Source organism: Pogona vitticeps, chromosome 14 (assembly GCF_051106095.1).
Source record: "Pogona vitticeps strain Pit_001003342236 chromosome 14, PviZW2.1, whole genome shotgun sequence".
Classification (NCBI taxonomy): Eukaryota; Metazoa; Chordata; class Lepidosauria; order Squamata; family Agamidae; genus Pogona; species Pogona vitticeps.
The window spans coordinates 3,421,380-3,446,184 of NC_135796.1; the positions used below are offsets into that span (position 1 = coordinate 3,421,380).

The window sequence follows — 24,805 nt, forward strand, 5'->3', positions numbered from 1 at the left end:
CTCGGAGGCAGTTGCTCGCCTTTAGTGTTCTGCTCCCAGTGGAGCAAGAACGGGTGGCCTTTGCAGGTCCTGAGGACGAAGGCTACCATTCTGGAACCTTGGGGTGGGGGCGAGGTATCCCAACTGCGCTGGTGTCTTGCTCGTCCCAAACCACTCTTCCTTACAAAACCGTCTTTCTTCTTTAAAACTAGAAGTGCTCTCTGATGCACTGTGTTGTTGATCAGTTGTTTAAAATGCATTCAGGGGGGATGAAGGGAAGCAGAGGCGCTTATAGGGAGTCCCCACCCGTGTCCAGTAGAGCTCGAATGGAATTTTTCTTTTCATAAAAAGGTGCTTACGGAAGACATTTGGTTCCCTTTTGGGAAATGCAAGCATTGTGGGAGGAAAACCTGCATTTAACACCAGTTAGGGCAGGATTTCCTGCTGTTCCGTTTGTCTCCTCCTTGGGGAACGTGAGTTGAGTAAGGACAACGTCCCAGTGTTCTCTCCACTCTAAAACTGGAGGTACTGATAGGATTTCTTCATCCTCTTGGTGTGTTTCCCCATCAAAAACGTGAGTGGAAAAATCTTGGTATTATCTGAGAGATGTAAGAGAGCAGCTAGATTGCCACGAGTCTTCCAGGTTTGGAGAGGAGTGGTATTAGGATGGGCGGGTCATCATCTCCACTCTTATGTATGGACCTTTAGGGGTAATGACTGGTCCTTTTGCAGACCAAATGTAGAATTTTTTTGCGAGCTAGAAGCTCCTCTCCCCTGCTCTGCGTAAGGACTTTGCTTCCTGTAGGAGCTGTCTAGATACACCTGCAAAGCCTACAAGATCCTCAAACTTCATGAAAGCCAAACTTCACGAAACTTCATTCCTCTCCATTTGTTTCCCAAGAGCCAGAACTCAAGAGACATCTGCCTCTCCGTCTCGGGCTCCATTTAGACATTATTTTAAAGCCTTGTCTCCCATATTAATGACCTCATCTGAGGCTATTGAGACAAAAAGCAAGTTTATTCCAAATTTCCAATTCTTTTTTTTAGTTTTCCTTTGAGGAGTGCTTGGTTCAGTGGGAAAACCAACAATAATATGTCACTTCTCTGCTGGGTTAACTTCCTGTTTAGAATTGTCCTTGTTTACGTGAAGCTCTGCTTCCTACAGAATGAGGCGGCGCTTGTAAAACATTTGCTGGGACTAGATTCATTTTTAGATTATGCTTGACAGCTGTCTCAAATCTCCCAGAATGTTGTCAGCATGGAATTCCCTCTTTTAAACTGGAGATAATGAGTCTTCTGTTAAATTAAGTCCCATAAGAAGCCAGTAGACATGGGGATTGTTAAATACAATTGAAACTTACTTTAATTCTGTCTTACTTTGCCTCTATCAAGAACTCAGACTCAGGGCAGATCATGTATATGCCATGAGGGCCCTTCAAGCCTATATTGCTTCCACTTTATAGATCCATAAACTATATTTTGTTATACAGTATCTTGGAATGTAGGCCTGGTTCATTTAACACACATCCACTTGGATGAAATGTTTTAATTCTCCAGACTCACGTTTTTCTACCATGTTTTCCCGAAAACAAGACAAGGTTTTATATTAATTTTTTTCTCCAAAAAATGCTAAAGGGCTTATTTTCAGTTTTTTTTTCATGTACAACAATCTACATTTATTCAAATACAGCCCTGTCCTCTTCTTCTGGTTGCTGCACAGTGGTGGAGGTGTGGGGTTTCACTTAACTAGGGCTTATTTTTGGAGTGGGGCTTATATTACAAGCATCCTGAAAAATCATACTACATAGGGCTTATTTTCAGGTTAGGTCTTATTTTTACTAGGCAGGATTTGTGCCTGGTAACACCTATGAGGTTGGAATTTGGGGGTGTTGTCACCTAAAGAGTTGTAAACAAATCTCCCCAAGTTTGCTTTTTTTTCACCTATGAAAATTGCAGGGCCCACTATTATCACAATGAGACCTTGCGCTCGAAATACGTTACCTGTCCCAATCCATGTAATGCATCGGATGGAAAATGTTCCATACTCTTTGGTTTGGTTTGCTTGCTTTTTGTGAGACACTATCCTTAAATGGAGATATACTCTGTTTTCCCATTCAGGGAAGACGGTGACATTTCCTGTGGCTTCAAGAAGTACAAGACATGTAGGTTTAACATTTCATCTAACCCAAACCCTGTGGGCAATCCACAGTACATTAGGATTCCCGTGGGATGTGCATAATTCCCAGAACCTACTCAGTAGACTCTTTAAAGAAATCTACTGGGATGAGGGTTAAACTGATCTGTGTTTCCAGAAGCAAAGGGGCCTCTTGTACGGCGCGTGCTATGTACGTAAGGGAAGGAGGTTTAATGGATAGCTCGGTGGTTTAAGTACTTGGCTGTGGAGCTAGAGGTTGGGAGTTCGATTCCCCACTTGTGCCTCCTGGGAGACGAGCCAGCCTAGGTAGCCTTGGGCCAGCTGCAGCACAGCCCCACAGCGCCCCTAGAGGAAGGAAAGGGGAAACCACTTCTGAGTACTCTCTGCCTGGAGAACCCTGGGAAGGGTCTCCATAAGCCAGAATTGACTTGACAGCACATGATTATTATTGTTTAGTTTAAGAAGAAGGCCCATCTGCCAAAATTCTCGTCTGCAGGTGTATGAAAGACATTCTGGATCCATTTTTAGTGTTGCAGGGAGAGGGACGGAACAGTGAACATCTCCTTTTTGAACACAGTTGTAATGCTACCGATGAAACATCCCTCTGGCGGGATCAGGTTCTGTAAATTGAAGGCCAGGCGACTAAGCCAAGAGACGCCGAGGTCACCAGCTTCTTCCAAATCCAAGAGGCAGAAATGTCGAGCCAGCTCAGCGGCTCCGCTAGTCCAACCGCCCGCTTTTCCACAGTGTCCAGATAAAGGCTGCCGAAAAAGGCCTTCGAGTCCTTTGTCTGCTCCCCATCGATCAAAACCTTTGTGTGTCAACACTTTCCGTAAGTTAGCATCATAAGAAAGGCTTGCAGATTCACTTTCTCACGAGTAACGTCTGCATTGTTGGCCCCGCTGAAAATGGGCACAGTTTGACATAACATTCTGATGTTTGCCCGTACTGGGGTTTTCTCCCATCAGCCTTCCGTATTGAACGCTTTTTTTATCAGCTTCCCATGGGAGGAGCCTCAAAACAGCTCCCGCGTCTTTTCCTTTTGAAAATCTACGCCGGCGACCAGAAAATGCCTACCAGGCCCTTAAGAGTACAAACCCAGCAGAGCCGCTCCTGATAAGACTCCGGCGTCACCCTGGGGGCATTTGAGGACCTGAATCATCCCACACCCACCCCACCTCCTTCCCCTCTAAGAAGGAGACCAGTCCCCTTGGGAAGTTGATGCTGGTCCCCTCCCATTGCTCAGGCAGGGTTGCTGTGCAAGAGGGCTGCCGGGGGGGAGCTTCCTGGCAGGGTTTCGTCTCCTTGGGTGAAAAGGCCCCCAGCCCAAATTCCACCTGGTTGCAAGGAGTGCACAAAATGGTGCTCTTGATTTCACAGAGGAACTTCTTTTGTGTTTGTTTCTTATCTTGCGGGTTTAGCCTCAAGCCCAAGGCAGAAGACCTATCTGCATCTGACACTTCCAAATAGGTTAGTCCAAGGCTCGCTGTGTGTGGTGATGGGAGTGCCCCCCCCCCCCCGGGATACTAACCTCTGCATGAGCTTGCTTGTGACGGCTGGCTACAGCTGACTTTCAGCACGGCAAAACCCAGCAGAACCAGCTTGGGGTGGCCGGGATCCCATCAGGCACCTCAACTGGAAAGCCTCTTCCTTTTCACTACGTTTTTCTCCTTTGGGCAGTCTTGCATCAGCCCAGCAGGATCGGCACCTTGACTCGTTTTGATGGAAACGCTTTCTGTAAGGAGGAAGGCAGGGGAGAACATTTTTTTTAACATAATACTACTTTCAGGGCTTAGCCAGGATGGCAAAGTTAAATAGTACAGTAAGACCATCATATCCGCGGAATCAGTATCCACTGATTCCTTTATCCATGGTCTGAAAATATTAAAAATATTGAAAGAAAAAAATCCTAGGATAGATTTCTAAAGGTGAAGTTACCAGAACTGGGCACTAGAGGGAACCAGAGACCATGCTATGCATAACTATTTATTTATTTATTTATTTATTTATTTATTTATTTATTTATTTATTTATTTATTTATTTATTTATTTATTTATTTATTTATTTATTTATACCCCCGCCTGTCTGGACCACCGGACCACTCTAGGCGGCTATTAAAGTAGTGTTTGTTCTAATCCTCGGTTTTTCAGCATCCATGGGAGGGGGGGGGAGCTTTGAACCAATCTCCCATGGATCCGGAGGTCCTGCTATACAGTCATTTAGAAGGCCTTTTGATCAGTTTATGGACTTAACCACACATCCAAAAGTAGAATCGCTCACCCCTTCAGTCTATGATGTGCATGGCAGAGCAGAACAAATCCTAGAATAATTACTTGAGGGCTTCTGGTCCAAGTGGCTCAGGGGATAATGGGAGCTGTAGTCCCCCAAGCTTTCCCAAGCTCTGATTTGATTTTTCTCAGTGCCTTCCCTTCACACATGGATGAGAAGTCTCACGGACAGACGGGGCCCGCTGGTCTACCCCAAGCGAAATTTGCACCATCCGCCTCGAGGCAGCCTTTCTCACGAGGGAGCGGGCAGTTGAAGATGCCTCTACTCTTCTCACGCCCTACGAGTGAAAAGAGGCTGGTGCTTCCTTCTTTCCGCTCTGCCTTGCTGCGCACTTTTGTCTCCTCCCCCCCCACCCCTGTTTTGCAGTTACAGAAAATATAGGAGAAACTAAAACCTTTGAAGCCGCCGCTTTACTCGCTAGTCGAGCACTTCAAAGTGGACCCTGCTCTTTGGGAACCGTTGCCAGGGCCTCGTCAGGCTTGCCTTCCCTCTCCCCTAGCCCTCGGCCCAAAAAAGTGAAAGGACTCTCTGGTGAATGGTTTCTCTGCTTCTTTACCATCCCTAGAATTTCACTGCTAGTGGTTTCCAGTTCAGAGGGGCTCCCAAGCTAGTTAGTGGATCCCTCTGCAGACGAACACTGGCACCAAGCGGGGGTGAGTTATTGGCCGCCAGTGAAACAAAACAAAACAAAACAAAACAAAAAAAAGAAGCCACCTTGATTCTGTGCCTTCACTGCTGTCCCACTTCGGCTGGCCTACGCCCGGCAACCCTTGAAAGCGTTCTGTCCAGCAAAATCTGTTCCAGTGGGCGTTGTGGGTTTTTTGGATCCCATTAACATTTTTCGCCTTGTTTAAAAAAAGAGAGAGAGTGAGCTTAATTAAAATTTCCAGGGTTTGATGCCAGAAGTGGTTGGCCACCCCGAAAGTCTGCCTTGGAAACCGTCAGGTGGGCAAAACTCAGGAAACGTTGAGCCCCAGCCTCCCCCTGTAGAAAATATGAAACCTCTGAGAATTGCTGGTGGCTTCGGCTAAGCAGCAAAGGACATATGTTTGGTTTTGTGCTGTTGTCATTCTCTCTCGCCCCCACCCTGCAAAAATGTCGCTCTTAAACTAACCTGGGCTCTCCGTTTCTCTCCCACCTTCCCCTTTGCTCGGCCACCCCTTGCTCTCCTCTCATGGTTCAAGGCTGTGGGCTTTGCTTTCTTCACTCGAGTCCAAGGGAGAGCAGCTGGAACCGAGGGACTTGCTTCTTGTAATCAGTGGGTTGGAGCTTCTCCTTGGAGAAGAGCGGCTGCCGTGTGCCATGGCTGTCTTTCCCACGGCCGTGCTGTTGCCTGTCCCCCTTGCCACAAGGTAGTGCGACGTGGCAGCCTCAGGTCAAGTGCCTGCTCGTAAAAGCAGGAGAAGGGCTTTCTCTCTTACAGATTCAGATCACGGGAATGTCTTTGGACCATTTCTCCAGTTGTGGTCAAGCTGGGTCCGTTGCCCTTTTGGAACTTGCCCTCCTCGGGGGAAACGGCGTCTCTCTTCTTCCCGGTTCGAACTAGCAGCTCTTTCTGCTCGGGTGCCTCCAACTCTGAATCTTGACATGGAATGGTTCAACACCGAGGGTCTGGCTGGCCACTGGAGGCTCTGCTTGCTTATACAGAGAGTCAGGGTCCCCGTGGAAGGCTGCTCTTCCTTTTAGGCAGCTTCTGCTGTTTTAGGGGGGGAAAATCGTTGGCTGAAATTACCCAAGGCCCTTCAAGACATACATCATTCTTTTTGAGCCAGGCTGTGATTTGAAGCGTGTTTATCCATACTTCGTCATCAAAGCCTGAAAATTCTGCACGGAGGCAAGCTGTATCCTGTGTCAATGCTCTCTATTGGTGCATAATTTATTCTGTTCTTTCTGCTGTTTTGCATGAAACATTTTGCTCCAGCTTAGGCACGTTTTTCTACCCAGGATAATACTGAACCTTTAATTTCATTTCTCAACCCTTTGGACTTTCAAGGTTTCGGCAAGCAAGACCTTGCGTGCCTTTAAGCGTATTTTCTGAGCTAGAAACTTCCATTTAACAACTAAAATGCTGAGGAAGCGGATTTCTGCACCTTCCCATATTTTGTGTAGAACTGCAGCCTCTTTTTTTGGAAACAGAGTCCTGATTTTGATGTTGAACCCAGTAGGATCATGTTTCCACTTCTCTGTCAATGCACTGGGAATGACGTGTCTTCTGGTTCTGCCACATCCCCGTCTCTGTGCAGGAACAGTTGTGAAATATTTCCTTGCTGCTTGGCCCCAATCCCTAAGGAAGCCTAGAATTGTTCCTCTACCCTCCACCTTGCTAAAAGTTGCACCAGATCTTTCTACATCTTCTTCTGATGGTATTTAATTTCTTCCTCTACTTTGTGTCTTCCTTGCATCCTCTGTGCTGTGGTTTGAACAAGCCACAACGAACAAAGGGCCCTGGTGTTCTAAAGTTCCATATATGTATGTGTTAAAAGAAAGCATCCACAAAGCTAAATCTCACCCTCGGAGAAAGAGCTATGTCTTCTGTGTTAGCCAAATAATTTTCCTGCTCGACACAATCAGCGGTGGTAATGAGTTTTGACTACTTTATGTGAACTGTTCTAACCTCCTGGGCTTACCCTCTCGGCAACAATTAAATCGTACAAATTGCATGTTGTCTGAAGCCTTCTCTGTTCACGAGGACAGCAAAGAAACCTCTTGTCCCGCTAATCATGCTAGGGGAAGCAAATCCAGAAAACAAGCAAGTGACAGTTGATCTTGCATTTTGGAACTTGACAGAAGTCCGGTAGAAATCTGGGCAGTCTGTTGTTACCCAGTGCTGTCACTGTACAAAGCTGTTTATAGAGCTGTGGGCAAATGGATAAGCCCCCACCCAATGGGACTCAGGACCTAGATTCAGTGGGACGCTTGGGAGGAAAGATTGATGGCCAAGGGAGGAGTAAGGCAATAAGAAATTATTTTCTACCTACTTGGATTTCATTTGTGCTGGAGGTGGGGGAAATAGATCAAAAGATTGCTGGAAGAGGAATGGAGGAAATGATTGGAAGTTGCCTTTTATGGGTTTATGGAGAGTGTCTGCATAGGCATGTACAGTGGTGCCTCGCTTTACGATGTTAATTCATTCCAGCGAAATCGATGTAGAGCGAAACATCATAAAGCAAAATAAAAAAGCTCATTGAATGCATTGCAAACCTTTCAGTGCATTCCAATGGGCTGAAAACTCACTGTCCAGGGAAGATCCTCCATAGGGGCAGCCATTTTCGGTGCTTGTGCAACGAGGAATCCGTCCCTAAGCACAGCGGGGGGCCATTTTCTTCAGCTGGCAGCCATTTTGAAACACGGCGATCAGCTGTTTTTGATCGTCGTAAAGCGAAAATCAGTTCCCGAAGCAGGGAACCGATCATCGCAATGCGGAAAAACCCCATTCAGACCATTGTTTTGAGATCGCAAAAGCGATTGCAAAAAACTCACAGTCAAGCTGATACGTCGTTAAATGGGGTAATCGTAAAGCGGGGCACGACTGTAATGTAGGACTGCAGTATCCACAGGTCTCCCACATATGCTGGAAAATGCAGAAATAGCGAACCCTATACATAGCATGATGGGACATAGTGGCGCTGAGGGTTAAACCACAGAAGCCTCTGTGCTGCAAGGTCAGAAGACCAGCCGTCATGAGATTGAATCCACGTGATGGAGTGAGCTCCCATCGTTGTCCCAGCTCCTGCCAACCTAGCCGTTTGAAAGCATGTAAAAATGTGAGTAGATAAATAGGGACCACCTCGGTGGGAAGGTCACGGCGTTCTTTGTCTAGTTGCGCTGGCCACGTGACCACGGAAACTTGTCTACAGACAAAACGCTGGCTCTACAGCTTGGAGACGGGGATGAGCACCGTGCCCTAGAGTCAGACACGACTGGACTCAGTGTCAAGGGGAACCTTTACTTTTATACATAGCATGGTCTCTGGTTTCTTCTGGTGGCCAGTTCTGGTAAAAATGTGTGTGTGTGTGTGTGTGTATTTCTAGTTGTTGGTTTTTTAAAATTTAATATTTTCAGGGATCAGATAAGTGAAATCTGCAGATACAGATCCTGCGGATAGGAAGGTCCTACTGTATTCTTTTATTGCTGCCACGGTGGCAAAGAGGCTTCAGAGGATGGTTCTCCAACTATTGCAGAGCTGAGATGTGGCAAAGTGACATCCCTTAATGTGCAAACTTGGGTTTATTCTGAGCATCTCTGGATGATGTGCAGTTGGAACAAAACCCGTCTGCAAACGTGGTCCAGTGAGAACTCGAGGGGGAGGGCTTCTCCTTGACCAACAATTTTAAGGAGTCCTTGGTCTGGACGTCCCCCTTTCCATAGTGAATCCCAGAGGAACGAGAGCACGCTAGCGGCTGTTTCTGTAACCTCCAAGTTTCTTACCCAACTTGGAAGATGTCGGCTCCTTTTTCATGTTTAATTACGTGTTTCAACATGCTAATCCCTTTTTATGAGCTCTGTGGGCACAGAGCAGGCACACTTTTTCTGGCCATGAAATTTCTTTTCGCGTCGCAGGGCTGGATCTGCCCATTCCAGCTGGCAGAGCTTCTTGGGTGTTTGTTTCTCTCTCCCCCCCCCCCAATTTTAGTAGAATCCAGGAGGCCAGGCTTTTCGCGGAGGGGGTGCCTGCTCACACTTCCGCTTTGATTTCAAGCTGTTCACCTTAGCCAGGTGATGAAGGCTGAGCAGAAGCAAGAAGAACTTGGCGTTGTTTCGAATGCTGCTTTTCCAAACAGAGCATTTGTACATTTTGTGAAGAAAGAAAGGAGTAGAGCCGGGGGGGGGGCAGCAACAGACATGCCATGCTCCCCATCACCACCCATGCTCAGTGCAATTTCTAGCCCTCCTAAATCCCTGATTATTCTTAACTCTATAGCCGGCACTCAACGTAAGTTCTCTTCTTATGCCACCATTGCTCTGGAGTTTAGGTGGACCACCAGCAAGTGGCTCGTGACAGGCTTTGCTGACACTTGAGACCGGGGCTGGAATATTAGCTGTGTCTATGGAGGTCCCTCCATCGGATTGCATTGTCCTAGACATTTGCTATCACACATCACTTAGGAGACACGGCGCACGATAGCAGGGACCTCCTCGGCTCCTTAACCTGTGGCCCTTTGCCACTGAGATTCACACGGATTGAGTTACGTTGGCATAAGTATGTAATAGGATTCTGGTCAATCCCCACCTGAAATGTCATAAAAGATTGTTGGGTGGCCTTAAGCACGTTTTATACTCTCTCACCTTGATTTCCTTCCGAGAATGATCGATGTAGGAAGCAAAAAGCCACTCAGGAGGCTCAGTGGAGAACAGGTAGGCGATTTAACTAATAAGATTGATCAGTAATAAGTTTGATTATTGTGAGATGTGCCCTTTGGATTCTCCTGGACTCCAAATTCCAGTAGTCTCTATTTGGGGAGTTCTAGCGGCCAGACTCACAGCGACAGGCACTTAAATTTTGCTCACCTAGAGAAAGGCAAGGCAGGAAAGCTTCATGGCCTAGAACGGACTCGGTTCTGATCTAGCTTCTTGTTAAAAAAAGAAAATAAAAGAAACCTCTCCTTCCTAAGAGGAAGCTAAAGAACTCAGTTTTTTTAAAGCCATGAAGCCTTCCAGCCTGGTCTTTCTCCAGCTGAGCAAAATTTAGATGTCTGTTGGTGTGAGTTTGCCAGGTAGAACTCCCAGAATGGAGAATTTTAGGATCAAAAAACAGAAAGAAAGAAAAAAATCCAAATGATTCATCCCTAATTTTTCTCCATTTTGCTGGATTGTTGATCAGACAACTTGGCGTTTAACATGTATTTGCTAAAGTATTTTCAACATCACCGGACAGAGGATATTCTCAGGTGTTTGCTCCAAGCCAGGGGTTTGCTGAGCATATATTGGTCCTGCAGGAGTCCTTCATCGTGTTCTCCTTGAGGGAGAACGGTCCTCTTTGGAAAGGGATGCTGCCAGTCTCCCTTTTGAAAGCTGCCCAGACCAAATCGGATTCAGAAACCCGGAATCCTTGAAGGTCGTCATCCTGTTCAGGCTCAGCCACGACACACATCTTGCCCGCTCAAGTGAGAGGCTTTGCAATTCTTCTCAAAGCCTTTCCAGTTCTGCATCTGTTCATGTAAATTAGCAAGGACAATTTTACACAGAATGTTCTTCTCTTTTGTCTTCCCTTTTGGTGATGACATGCACATGGCAGTGTATTCTGTTGGGGGGGGGGTGGATGGTGTGGCGGCACAATTCTTGATAATGGAGCTCCCTGGGCGTTTTCCTCTTTGGTTTAGAGTCCTCCATCTTCAACTGCAAGTTTTTTAAAAAAAAGTAGTTGTTTTTCCCCAAATCATTTTGACTCCATGTCTTTCCTCCCAAAGAGGTTTGTTACTATTATAGTCACAGCCCTAACGTGTAATATTACTGTCCGGTTTCTCCAGAATATCTTAAAGAGTTACTCTCTAGTTACTTCTCAAGCAAGACCTGACTGCTAAATTGCTGCTGGCCTGTGATACGGAAGGGACTGCCTTTCACAGTTGCCTCCTGTCTTCTCAGGATGTGCCCGAAATAGGAAAGCCTCCGTTTCAACATTTTGAGAGAAAACTCCGGCTTGAGTTGATCTCAGACCCACTCGTTCCTCTTCCTGAAAGTCCAGAGTGTCTATAAAGCTCTCCTCCAGCACCACCTTTATAAATTAAATTCTATTCCAGTTATAGTGAGCTGATTATTTATAACTAGCCCCATAAAAATACTGTACTGGTACACATTTAGAAAATACACAAATTCGGTGCACAACCGAACACACACAGGCAGCATTGAGGCGCTTCTTTTCAATTCACAACAAGCTTCCATTTTCTCAAGTCTCTGAAAGCCTCGAAGCAGAACCTTAGATCTGGAAGCTTTTGGTGTTTCAGATACAGATTAGAGAAATAAATGTGAGTTACGCTAGTACTTTCAAGGATATATATTAGACTGCGATGCAGCAGGTTATAAATCATCTGGTTTCCCAAAAACTAATCTTCTGTATAATCGCAGTTATAGTTGCAGCCTGTGCTTCATTCTGTTTACTCAGAGGTAAGACCCACCCACTTCAGCGGGGCTCACTTGGAATTAAATGCCCATAGGATTGTGGTCTCTCTTGTGTTTAATGATTATGTTCCCTCGCAAAATTAATTACCAACCTTTTATTACATCATAGGAACGTTTATTTTCTGAGCTTTACAGGTCTCTACAGCCTTTGCATTATAATGCTAAGATCTGTATAACGTTTCTTAGCTCACATCATAAAACCGATCTTTCTTTTCCACCAAAACCAATGTCTTTTGCTTTGATCCCCTCCTTTAAACTCGTTTTTCTCCTGATGGCCCCATCTAGTAAAATCTAAAGATATACTGAGGTTGCAGCTCCATGTTGAAATGGAATCTGTTAGTAGTTATTTGTTTAAATAAAACGAAGGCCTTTATAGTTTTCAATTTCATCAATATACCGTACTCCTGTGATAGATTTTATAAATATTCAGGGAGGGGGGGGATATTTCATGGTGCAGGAGTACTCAAGTTGGAAAGGACGTAGCTATTGTATATTTCCATCTCTCTGCTCCCAATCCTCAAGCCTTTACAAAAACTGGAGAAAGCACTTTGTGTCATGGCTGTTAAAAATTCTGTAATCCATAGCAGTAACCAAAAAAAGGAGAACTAGCAATTACTGGCTGTGTTTAGTTTTTTACCAGTTTTCTTAAGATGGTTTTTGATGCAGTGTGCAAGCAGCTGACTTCATTTCTGGGAGGTGGTACACATAGACAAGTTGAGGGTGGCATGTCTTAAGAATCCCCGTCTCCCAAGTGAAACTGCACAGCCCATTCTTGCAGACTCATGGCACAGCGGTTAAACTGCAGTATTGCAGTCAAGACTCTGCTATTTGGGATGGGGTTCGATCCCAAATAGCTCAAGTAGCCAGCTCAAGATTGATTCAGCTTTCCATTTTTCCGAGGCTGATCAATTAAGTACCTGGCTCATTGGGCGGGTGAGGAATGTCATCATCAAAATTGAAATCACCCAGAAAGTGCTTTAAGCGCTACGGGGGGCAGTATATAAGCAGCACGTTTTCTGTGCCCTTTTTTGACAAACCAACACGTCTGCACTTCCAGCTATGCTTGATTGGACAAAACACAATTTATTATAACACATTTTTTAAAGCAGCGCTGGAGGTTGGTTCCGTCACAGCTCCTCCTTTTCCGAATCAGAGTAGATCGACGCTAGGAGCAGGGCCTTTTCTGTAGTGGCCCCCGAGGGAGGGACATCCAAGCAGAAAAGATTGTGTGGCTCAACCGTAGCTTCCCTTCTGGTGAACCCCTGAGACCTCCTTGGGCCCGGCAGGCATCCAGTTGAGAAATCTCATCTTTGTTGCCCTCCTCTACACCGATTCTCTCTCTCTCTCTCTCTGCAGGTTCAGTGCGGTGCTTTTGATTGTTTTAGCTTTCCTTAATACGTTGCGCTTTTCTCAGCCTCCTCTAGTACACCTTAAAAGGGAGGAGGATAAAAATGTCAGAGAAAATCAATATTGCCTGCCTCTTAAGCGCGGTTAAGAACTGAAGAGCCGTATACTTGACTGATTGTTTTAGGGAAACGGTTTGCTCTCAGCCTCAGGCTTCCTGTCTGTGATACGGGGTTAATGGCACTGACAGCCTTTATGGCTCTTTTAAAGATTACTCAGATGATGTGTGGAAAGTGCTTTGAGCACCACTATAGGAATGCTTATTATTTAACAGTGTGTTGTTCTGGTTGTTCCTCGGCACTTGCGATGTGGGCCGGAGAAGACTCGTTTCTCGAACGTCGAAACTCCGCCGGCGGTCGCTGGCAGGCAGCTTCCTCTCTGTTCCTCCACGGCCTGGAGCCATAGCTCCTGTCGGTACATAAGGCACCAGGTTAGAGGTGAAATGGGAATATGGATACGGCCACGTGAGAGGCGCACGGGGCAAAGTGTGGGCGAGAGAGCAGGACGCCATAGTGGACCGCTCGGTTTTTAAATGCAAACTGAAGGGAAGACCTTTATATCTGAGGTCCATCTGAAGCTGATGGCGGATAGGGGTGTTTTTGGAGAGGGGGGGAGCGTGGATCTGCGCTGGGTTGCAGTGAAGCTTTAAAGAAAGTTGTAAAGCGCTGGGCTTGTTTTGAGGAGAGAGTTCAGCACCTAGGAGAGCTCAGGATCTGCTCTGGCTGGGCGAGAGCCAAACTCCACTGCGACGGCTTCAGAGTCACAGATGAGATTCTCCTAGTTACGTAAATCACCAATATGTGGAATAAGCCAATACATCTGTCTGTCTCTCTGTCATTTATATACCGATCCATGAGTGCACGGTGCAGTAGATGTGGTTGCAGCAGACCAATTTTCTTTTCTTTTCTTTTCTTTTCTTTTCTTTTCTTTTCTTTTCTTTTCTTTCTTTCTTTCTTTCTTTCTTTCTTTCTTTCTCTTTCCTTCCTTCCTTCCTTCCTTCCTTCCTTCCTTCCTTTCTTTTTTCTTTCTTTCTGTTGTTGTTGTTGTTGTTTTTATAACGTGCTCTGAAACCCTTCTTCCTGGTTCCTGGCTTTATTTGTGAGACGACGCGGTGAGATGCTGCAGTTGTGAAAATTGTGTGTGTGTGTGTATGTGTGCATGCATGCATGCACACTACAAAACCAGGGTTTTCTGATTTTACAATATCAGATCTGTGTGGAGGAGGATTTTGATGTTCTTCCTCGTGACGGTGCCCAATCATACCTACGAAAGCTCATTTGCCTGGGAAGTTTAAAAGAGCATTAGAAGGAAGTGATCTCAGTGTAACCTTGTCTCCCAAAACACACACGCACACACACACAGAGGGAGAGAGAGAGAGAAACCAGTCTCTGTGTTAGATTTTGTCAGTGACAGGTAGATGTGATGCTGTTAACTTCTTATGTGCTGAAGAATCAGGCGGCATGACTTGCATGGGGTTAAAAAAAGAATAGATGAATGGGTGGTTTTTCTTAAAGCCCTCCAGAGTTTGCTATGGGTTTCCTTACATCCTCACGCTGATTTCTTAATCTGGAGTCCAGAGATGCTCCATTTGAGATTCTCAGCTCAGGACAACCCGGGCTCCTGCCTGTAGAGCAGTGGTCCCCAACCTTGGGCCTCCAGATGTTCTTGGACTACAACTCCCAGAAGCCTTCACTACCACCTCTGCTGGCCATGATTTCTGGGAGTTGAAGTCCAAGAATATCTGGAGGCCCAAGGTTGAGGACCACTGCTGTAGAGGACCAGAGGGTCTCCATTCCCTTTCCCGGGTGCTTTTTCTCCTCTCACTCGCCCACCATCTCCCGGTTTTACTGGGGAAGGACCCTAAATGGATTTTGTGGCCTTATTTCAATTGCGTGCAATTTTGCAAGTGCAGGAAAAAGTGTTGTGCTTGTCATTATTGGGTTAGCGGCTGTTTGACTCCAATTGAGTTATTGGTTACTTAAAGTCCAATAAACAGCTTGTGGAGAAGAATGTAGAAGCCAGAGCCGACAAGAAACGAGCAGCGTTCCTCTTCCTGTCCTCCCCCACCATCATCCTCTCTGAATTCAGGCTACTTAATTGACTCCCTCTTCCTTGCACTATTCTCGGTGTCTCTTTCTCTTTGATTTTTCTTGGTAACGCATTGTGCAAGACCATTCTCTGCCCTTCCTCCTTCCTGGCAGAAAGGAGAGGGATCACACAATACAGCCTTGTAAAATCAATTTTCTCTCTGTGACAAAAATGTAATTTGCTCTTAATCACTCCGATTTGCTTGCCCACTCTCGTGGCACGTGTGTCCGCAGCCACGTGCACGCACCCGGCCGTGTTGCCTCTTCCCCTCGCTCTCAGCGTGAGCTGCAGGGGTTGAGAAGAAGCCGGTGTTGGCACAGGGGAACCCGGGATTTCGGGGTGCTCCGAAAGAGACCACAAGCACAGAGAGGGGGAGTGGGACAAGTATCCCAGCCGCCCAGCGATAGGGATGGGGAGGCAGGCAGCCGGCAGCCCAGTTGACAGAGCCAGCCCCTCCCTGCAGGCTTCAGTGGAGAAGGGACCGAACCGCAGAGATGGGCTGGCCTCTGCCCGTGCTCAGCCGGAAGCGGAGAAGAGCGAAACCGGCAGTATTCAGAAAGACGAGCAAGATTCCTTCCTTGGGGCAGGTTCGGAGACCTACTCCAGCTCAGTAGCAATGAGAATGACCGGCCGGAGTGGCCCTCCTGAGTGTGCCCTTGCAAGCTTGGATGGAGAAGGGGAGGTTTAAACAGGGGGCCTGTTGCATAGCAAAGGTCCCCCTTGGCCCGAGCTGCAGTCCTTACTCTCCGAGAACAAGGCCTGGTGTCTCCACGGGCTCTCCCGTCTCTACGTGAGCCCTGTGAGGGACCTGACCTGGCTTAGCTTCTGAGGTCAGGCCAGCTTGGGTAGGTTTCAAGGAGCCTTCCTTCCCCCCCCCCCCCCGGCCTTCGGGAGCAGAAGAGAGAAGCGAAACCCAGCTGGCGGGCTAGGATTCTCCTTCTGAACCCATCTTCCGGAATCCCCTTCCGGTCTCAGCGTGGCCGGCCTTCCTCTCTCTCTGCGGAGGGCAGGAGAAGAGCCTCAGGGGGACTCCCTGATCTTCTTCCTCCCAGACCAGATCCATCAGCAACGGTCTGGCCGTGGCCGTTTCAGAGCTAATCTAAGTTCCCCCCCTGTAATCTAGTGGCTGTCAAGAAAGGACCCGAGGCGTCGTGGGCGAAACGCCAGGCAGGAGAGGATTCACCAGAGTCAGGAAAGAAGGGAGGGGGGAAAGCTTCTGCCTGGGAGTCTTTTGTGACTTACAAGCAGCTGATCCAGGAGCCGCTTGGCCTGCCATGCCAGAGACGGAAAGCAGCAGCCCTGTGCAGGGAAGGGCAAATTTAATTCCTTAGGTGGTTGTGGGCAGGCGGGCGGCTGAGTTTAATTGGATGTGAGGAGGCAGCGAGCGAGAAGGGGGGGGGGGAAAGAGGTGAGCCGGTCCTGGCACCTCGTGGAAACTCCCCAGTCGGGGGGGGGGGGAGCAAGCCCAACACAAACAGAGATTGGGACAGCCCTGCGGTTTCCTGGCTCTGCCTGGCCTCGGACCATATTGGAGCCTCCGTAGAAACAAGACACCGCCACGTCTTGTCATTCGAGTCTTCCTCTTGTCCCTTGAAGACGGATCTTCTCCTCTGGGGGCAGAACCAGCCACAAACCCAGAGCCAGGAGTCACAAGGGCAGTTGGCAGGCCTTCTGATTTCCACACCCACCGAGGAGAATGTGGGTCTCTTTTCCATTCTCATTGTCAAGACGTCTCCACAGTCATTTCCCCCCTCTTTGCTTTTGAGCTCCCCTTTTCAAGGTCCCTGGTTTTAAGCCCAAGGAGCCACCTTCCTAACACCGCGTATCTCTTCGAAATCCTCCTTTTGACCCGGAGCTTTGGACACCCCCTTTGATTTTTTTGAGCCCAATCCTTAGACCCCCCCCCCCAGTAATAATTCTCTCTCCCCACTTCGCTGCCTCTCTCTGTGTGATTGCATGTACTTTGGAGCAGATACCTACCTCCTCTTACTCCGTAGTAAGACTTTGATGCTTGTTGCCGGTGCTATGTAAATCATGTTGTTGTTGTTTAGTCATTAACTCGTGTCCGACTCTCCGTAACTCCACGGACCAGAGCACGCCAGGCCCGCCTGTCCTCCACTGCCTCCCGGAGTTGGGTCAAAATGTAAATACTATAATGCTTTAGTGCAATTTTCACAGAAAAATGTTTAAGATGCCTTTATGGTAACTAAGCAGTTATTTTTCCTAGTCTCATACGGTCATTCTCCCTGCAAGTCATCCCGTTCATAGCTTTCTTCTTCCTTCCTTTGATTTCTTATTTCTTACCTCTATACACTACCTTTTCGCTCCTCCTTAATCATGCTCAAAGTGGCTTGCAACCTTTGCAAAAACAATAAAAGCGGGCTGAATAAAATGATTAAAATCAAGGAGGTGCCTCAGTACGGTTTGCATCAGCAATGGGATAATAACACTGCTATTCTTACGGTATGGCTGCCAACTGGCTGTGGAATCCAGCTTCTGGTTGTTGTTGGTTTTTCGGGCTCTTTGGCCGTGTTCTGAAGGTTGTTCTTCCTAACGTTTCGCCAGTCTCTGTGGCCATGGGCATCTTCAGAGGACAGCACTCTGTGCTCTGGTGATGTCTCTGAAGATGCCGGCCACAGAGACTGGCGAAATGTTAGGAAGAACAACCTTCAGAACACGGCCAAAGAGCCTGAAAAACCCACAACAACCATTAGATCCCGGCCGTGAAAGCCTTCGCAAATACAATTCAGCTTCTCTTTTAAAACATTTATTTTATTTTATTTTATTTTAAAAGGCAAAGTTTCAAGCTCTTTTGTGCTCGACAGTTCCTGCGGATGTATCCAGAGCAAGACGAAAGCTAGTTTTTGGGTGCCGAGAGGTGGCGATTCATTGCCTCTCCTGTCATCCTTTGCTCCTATTTAGCAGAACCAAACAACTTCGTGCCGAATGCAATTAGGCAAGTTTATGTGTTCTTAATAAATTTGTGCCATAAAGACAGCAGATTAATAAATTATGCAAAAGAAGATAAATCATGCAAATGGGCTTGATTTGCATAATTTATGGAGAGAAATGAATTCAGCTTCTCTTGCTACGGAAGTGGGGTTTGCCTTCCTCCCGATTCCTCTTCTCCCCCAGCGCTGGGCAGAATTGGTGGGAGGTGGTTTTAGTGGGAAAGCAGCAACAGGTTTGGGGATCTGCCGGACTCTTCAGTTCCTGCGTAGCCTTGGGAGAGCTGAAGTGCTCTGCTGCTTTGCCAGGCAGGTTGATATTGTACGTGATCCTGGAATCGGGTCCCTTCCAAGCCATTTATGGGCTTGGATCGCTCGGCGGTTCAGGTCTTTGGCTGCAGAGCCAGAGGTTGGGAGTTTGATTCTCCACTTGTGCCTCCTGGGAGAAAAGCCAGCCTGGGTGGCCTTGGGCCAGCTGCAGAGTCCCAGGGTGCCCCCTAGAGGAAGGGAAAGGAGAAACCACTTCTGAGTGCAGAATTGACTTGACAGCATGGGACTGTTATTTGCGTGGGTGGCTGGACGCTTTGCTACTCAAACGAGGTAGGTCCTGTTCTTCTCCTCCTCCTCCTTAGTGTTAAGATTACGGCAGAGTTGACCAGGATTGTGGGTGTTTTTGTTACTTATGGAATTCTGTAACCCAGGGAAGGGCGACAGCCGAGCCGAGCCGCCGCTCCTGGCATCTCTCGTAAGGAAGGCAGCATCCCTTGGACAGATTCCAGCAGGGGGCATTAAAACCTCTGCCATCCTTTCCTCTCTCTCTCATTCAGAATTGTCTTAGCAAACGTGGTTATGTAAGGGTGCCGTCGCACAGAGAGCTCACATTTTCAACGCCTTGTGTTATGGTCTGGTGCAAGCTGTTTCCCGGAGATCTTGCGATGTACAGAAGATTGCGAGCCAGCCAAACTCTGTTCTGTGCTCAAAGTTGGACCTCTTTTGGAACCACAATGTATGCCTCAGATGGTCGTCGGAAGGAGGATCAGAGTCCAGAGTGTCCCTTTCCAGCAGGATCAGATGTGATCCTTTCTCGCTGGCACCGACGCCCCCCCCCCCCGGAAGAAGCCTCCTCCTTCCTGGCCAGGCCACAGGTCCACGAAGGGCCGCACTTTTTATGCTTTGTGGTGGTGGCTGTCCGTGTCTCAGCCAAAGAAGGGAATTTGAAGTCCCTTTTTATCTCCTGCTTTCGAACTGGAGATGCTTGGGACGAAATCTGGATGTTCTGCATGCAAGAACATGGGATCTGATGTAATGCTTGTCCTAGGCAGGGGATTAGCATGCAAAAGATTCGCCAGACAGGTGGAAGGACACGGAGGCCTCTGGCGGCAGCCACGGTCCCGGCATTTCCCGTCAGGGAGGATGAGCGAAAGGTCCTCCCCATGAACGCAGGTGCTCCTCGCTTAAGTCTGCTGCCTACGTGCCAAAGTGTCCCCAATTAACGAAGCCCCGTCGAGATGCACGGCTCCGCGCTCCTTAATTCAGAAAGGCATCTTGTGTCCCTGGGAGCCTATTAGGCAGATCGTAATCAAATACAATAATTAAGGTTTGCAGTCACTGTGTTTTTGTCCTCACCTTCCCGCATGGCTTCAAGAACGTGGTCACCTCCAGGGGCTGGCTTTTTATTCGTGTCCCCGAGGCCACAAATAAAGGGCTTGCTTTCCTGTCCCTTGGAAATGCCCCCCTTGCCGTAAAGTTCTCAAAGTTTGCATTGATGTCACGATGGGGCAAATGGTGCCCCCCCCCCATTTGCTGCTGGATTTGAACTCCCATCCTCCCTTGCCAGGAGAGCCCAAGGCGGAAAAGCCTGGGAGTGGGCCAAGGGAAGGGAATCTTTGGCCTCTCAGCCTCATCCTGCCACAGGGGAGATCAAGGGATGTCCAAGCAGGATTTGAGGAGATATCCCAGCTACTACTACTCCCCTTTCCCTTTGTTAAGGGACGCCCTGCCAGAAATGACTGGAAATAACAGCAGGATCCCCGTCTCTGCCTGCCTGCCTCCCCAACAGAGAACTTTAGCCGGGGAGGGGCGGATTCTGCTATGACCCCCTTTGTTTGGGTCAGTGAAAATGAGACATTCCTGGGGAGTCACAAACACACACCAACCCTTTCCCTGCTTGCTGTTCCCCCTTTTCTCTGTCTCTCTCTGCAAAGATTTGTTTCTTTATTTGAAATATTTTTACCCCGGCGTTCGCCTTCAAAAGGTCCCAAGATGCTGTCAAAAGGGCCAGATGGGGGAGAGGCATGGGGGCTGTCAGAGGAGAGGCACAAGGGCAGCCCCCACCCAAGGACCTGGGTCCCGTGTTGTAGTGGGACCACCTTAGTGCCCCATCCATCCGTGGTGTAAAGGGGGCAAATGCTCGTGACCCCGGTTGTAAGGCATCCTGCTTCAGCTGCGGAGCGAGCCCCTGTCCCCGAGGCCCTCGAATGTCGGTCACGGTTTTTACACCTGGCTGGCAGTCCTTCTCCGGCGCAGCCTGAGATGTCTGGAAGGAGGCCCTGGAACAGCTCTGGGGGGCATCCTTCCCTGCCCACCCTCCCAGGGTGGAATCCCCTCCTTCAGGCATGGTTGCGATCGAGCTCGGAGGCCTCCTCGGTGAGCGTGCGTGCCGGGAGACCTCCCAGAGTCTGGGGATCACCAAGCACGGCCATGTTTCCAGATGCTGGCTCCGAGTCCGGACTTTATTCTGAAGGCTTTAACGAGTGTTAAGTCTCGCTGCCTGCTTTGGGGGGGGGGAGGCTTGGAAATGAGTTAGGATGGCTTCTTAATTAATAACCGGGCAGCAAAGTAAACACGCCGCTTCAGGGAGCCGCGGCCCAACCCACTCCGAGGAAACAGACTCCCCGCCAGTCTTTCCGGTGGGCGACGGCCGCTTTTGAAACCCGGACCTCTCAGACAGAAGGGGCGCAGAAGTACGTTTACACGACAGGCTCTCCAGAGATGGTTTGGCCGTCGTCCATGGAGCCAGAACTCCTTCCAGCATCCTTTCTGGTGTTTTGTCCAGCTGTTCGAGGGGCTTTTGTGAAGCTGCTCCCAAGACTCAGGCTTGGACAACCCAGGCAGAACGTTTTTTGGTGGGTTTTTTTTTTTATGAGTCAAAGGAGAAAATGTTTTAGGTGTGTCTCCTAGGGAAGCCTGGGTATGGTGTATTATTATTATTATTATTATTATTGTTGTTGTTGTTGTTGTTGTTGTTGTTGTTGTTGTTGTTGTTGTTAATTTTTTTTGGTGCTCAGAGAGGGGAAGGCAGTCTTGTCTCTGAGCAAGGCGTGTAGCCCTCTTTGCTTTGGAAAGAGTCGGAGTCTTTGGGCTTCTGTGATGACACGGATTCCTTCCCCCCCTTTTGCAAAACATCTGGAGTCCTTTTGGGAGCACAGAAACAAGAACGCTGTGTTCACACTGGACGGTGTGTGGGATTGGCACAAAACATCTCCTCCATGTGTCTGGTGTGACCGACTTGAGTGGCGGAAGTGGCGGGCTAGGGGCTCGGCCCCCGTGGCCGTCCACCCCTTGTATCTGTGCCAGAATGTTAGGATTGCAATGGGAAGGCTTTTGCCTGCTTGGACATGAAGGATAGGTTCTGGCTGAAGTGTGTGCGGGTGGGAGGGGGTATAGGGCGGAAATGGGGCAGAGAAGATCAGAGAAAGAGAGAGAACATGACGGGAGAGGATGGCTCTTCAGCCACTCCCCAAAGAGAATATGGGTGGCCAATTTTGTGGATGCATCTCCCACCTGCCTTTGAGGTGGGCTGGCCCCAAGGGGCATGTTTTGTGTGTTGGGGGTGAGGGTTGGGCTGCCTTTTTGACGCAGGAGCAGGGAAAAGCCCTTGGCAGCCTTTTCTGCTTGTAAGATCTGCATGCGTTAAGGCAAGCACACGGTTCGTCCTTGGACAATGTGATCCCTCTAGGCATGCCAGTCTTCCAGTGCTATACACCGGAGCCACCAAGCATGCCAGCAAAATGGTGGTGCTCTCTCCCAGACTTGACCAGTCCCGAAACAAAACAAAAAAACAGACTGGTTTGACAAATGGGAATTGAGGCAAGTTTGCGTTGGAATAAACGGTCTTCTCTTCCAAAAGAGGCCCTAAGGATGGGACCAGCATCTCGTCCCCCAAGAGGCCCTTGGGGGTCAGGAATACAGGACCGTTCCTGGGCTTCCAGGGTGAGAAACAGGAAGAGCCACACCAGAGCGGCCGAGCACCAGCTCCCTGTTGAGAAGGTCTTGGGTTCGTGCTGAAAGTCTGCCTGTTAAAGCAGAATAAATAGATGGACGAAACAGACTAGCTTGGGCATTGCTCGGTGGTGGGTGGGCGGGTGTGGGTGTCCCAGCTTGAAGTGTCTGGCATTCCTACTAAATCCCTCCACCCCCAGTTGAAATGTGTCTCGTCATCCCCCTTCTCCGTTATCATACATATTTCAGTGCTTTCTTCCTTGGCCGCGGGTGACTCATTTTCCTTCAAGACAAGCCCGACAAACCTGGCAGGAAAAGAGAGAGAACCGTGTGAGGGGGTCAAATGCCTTTTGGAAAAAGCTGAAGGCCCCTCGGAGGTCACTTGCCACTTGGTATCATCTTGAGGTTTTGTGGCTTGTGAGGACGGAGGTGCAGGGCGTGGGTGGATGCCTCCGGTGGTTGTCCCTTGATGGAGAGAGAAAAAAACCACACACACATACACACACACCCCTCTATAGGAGGGAGGATCCCTCCTGTGTTCAGGTCTGTTGTTTGTACGACCCAAAGAATGGGAGGCAGAGGGGCTCTGTCAGGCGTAGAAGCCCCCCCCCCCCTGTATTTTATGGTCTAGTTGCTAGTGAAACCGAGCGGTTCAAGCAGGCCTTGGAAGTCTCGGGCAAGGCAGTTCAAATTCCCCCCCTCACCACCGATAACAAAGGGATAATAATAAAACCGTGTTATTCTTAGAACTGCGTAGATACTTTCTGTACAAGGCTCTGAAATTCATAAAGCAGAACTCGACCGGAGCCTTCCTCCAGGTGCCGTTGGACTGCAAGGCCCAGCATCCCCAGTTTGGGTCAGCAAGGGATGACGGGAGTTGAAGTCCAGCAGTGTGTGTGTGTGGGGGGGGGGGATAAGGTTACTCTGTGCCTCCTGGCGTTCTTGGCAACCAAGGGCTTCCTGCATCCAGTGGTTCCCTGGTGGGCAAAGACGGGTGCCGAGAGGCTGCGGATTGGAAAGAGGGACGAGGATAAATCGATTAAGGATTGATAGTCAGTGTGGTTTGGTGGAACCTCCATGTCTAATAGCAGTCCATCTGAATACTAGTTCCTGGGCAGAGTCAGTACCATGGGGGGCAGGTGTCCCCTTCCTCCGCTGCTTATGGGTTTGCTAGGGGGATCTGAGCCACCGTGTTGTGAAAATGGGACACGGGGAGAAGTTGGACCCTGTGATCTGGCCGAACGGACCTCTTCCCTTCCCTGCAGATGGAAAGCTCGCTCTTCGTTGCCGTCACTCTTTCACAGGCCTTGTTTTCACCCTGATTCCTTGGGGTGGCTTCGCCCGACAGAGCTGGAAACGCAACAGTTTGTGCTAATTTCAGTGTTGTTTTTCTCTCTCTCTCTCTTTTCTTGTCATCTGTTTTTCTCCCCACACTCCTTCCCACTTTCCTCAGCTCACCTTGCAGAGCACCAAATCCCGTGTGGCCTTCTTTGAAGAGCTCTAGTGAGTGAGCCCAGCCCCGTCGTTCCTGAGCCAGCTCCCGCCCGTGGAACCCCTTTTTGAAGACTCAGCCATAACTGGTCACGGATCTCTTCTTGCCGGCTGCCGCCTTGCACCTTGGCCCTCGGTGTTGCGCATATGAGCGGCGAAACCTGAGCATTGGCTGCCGGAAGAGGTTTTGTGTGATCCCCTCTTGCTTCTTACTCTGTATATTTAACACCCTTTGTATAACACTCGGCTGTGGCCAGCTATTTAGCTTTTATTTCCTTTTTTAAAAACAAAGTGTTTGTATTGATTGTGACTTGTATTATGCTCCTGCAACAGGAGACATCAATGTTATTATTTTCTGACCGTCCCCTCCCGAGGGGGGCCCTGTGAATGACGCTTCCTTCTGCAGGCAAAAATCAGAGGAAGCTCCCATGTGGATTTTGACCTCCGCGTCGCTCTTTCTGATAGTGTGTTGTCAGTTGCCGTGAAATCTCTGCCAGGTTCTCCACTGACCCTTGCTAGCCTATTCAGCGTCGCTTGCACCCTCGCCCTCCTCCTGAGCCAGTCTCCGGAGAATGGCTTGGATAGCAATGGAAACCAGCTCCCACCTTGTCCTGCCTTATATAGAGAGAAGCTCAGACTCTGCTCCAGGTTGGTGCTGAGGATATAAAGAAGAACCCTTTTTAAAAAATGTAATCATTTTAAAAAAAAACTGCTTCACTGAAGACACAATCCGTTCTGATTTCAAGACTGGGATTGTTGCAAAATTTACTTTAAAAGCAAACAAACATGGAGCAGAGCTCTGTGATAGCGTGCAAAAGGAGGAGACCGAAGTATGGGAAAATTCAGGGCATAGAAGCTGCAACCAAAGTTTATAGAAGATTCTTTATATGCACACAGGAGGAAACCTCGCCCAACGCCAGGCGTGGGAAAAGCGTGGCCCTACAGTTGTTGAAATGCTTGATCCAGGCATTCTTCACAATTAGCTCTGCGATCTAGGTTTGATGGAACTCCGTTCTACCCACCCCTGACTTCCACCATTCAGCTGACCTAACCTTAATACATTTTTTTCCATGCATTCATGAGGGCAATAAACTTGCCTTTAAAAACGAAGGT

The 24,805-nt window shown here is 48.5% G+C and overlaps 1 protein-coding gene across 4 annotated transcripts in view; it reads left to right on the forward strand.

Annotated features, from left to right (window-relative positions):
• NF2 (NF2, moesin-ezrin-radixin like (MERLIN) tumor suppressor) overlaps positions 1 to 23,997 on the forward strand; it is a 94,584-nt gene extending 70,587 nt beyond the window's left edge. For 2 of the 4 annotated variants that reach the window (XM_072983624.2, XM_072983625.2), the window contains exons 16-17: positions 3,556 to 3,604; positions 23,655 to 23,952. In XM_072983624.2, the coding sequence (XP_072839725.1) occupies positions 3,556 to 3,591 (36 nt within the window). In that variant the 3' untranslated portion in view covers positions 3,592 to 3,604; positions 23,655 to 23,952. Of the gene's footprint in view, positions 1 to 3,555; positions 3,605 to 23,654 lie in introns of all 4 variants that reach the window. The other 2 variants (XM_078381596.1, XM_072983623.2) reach the window with 1 other exon arrangement.
• The last annotated feature ends 808 nt before the right edge of the window (positions 23,998 to 24,805 follow it).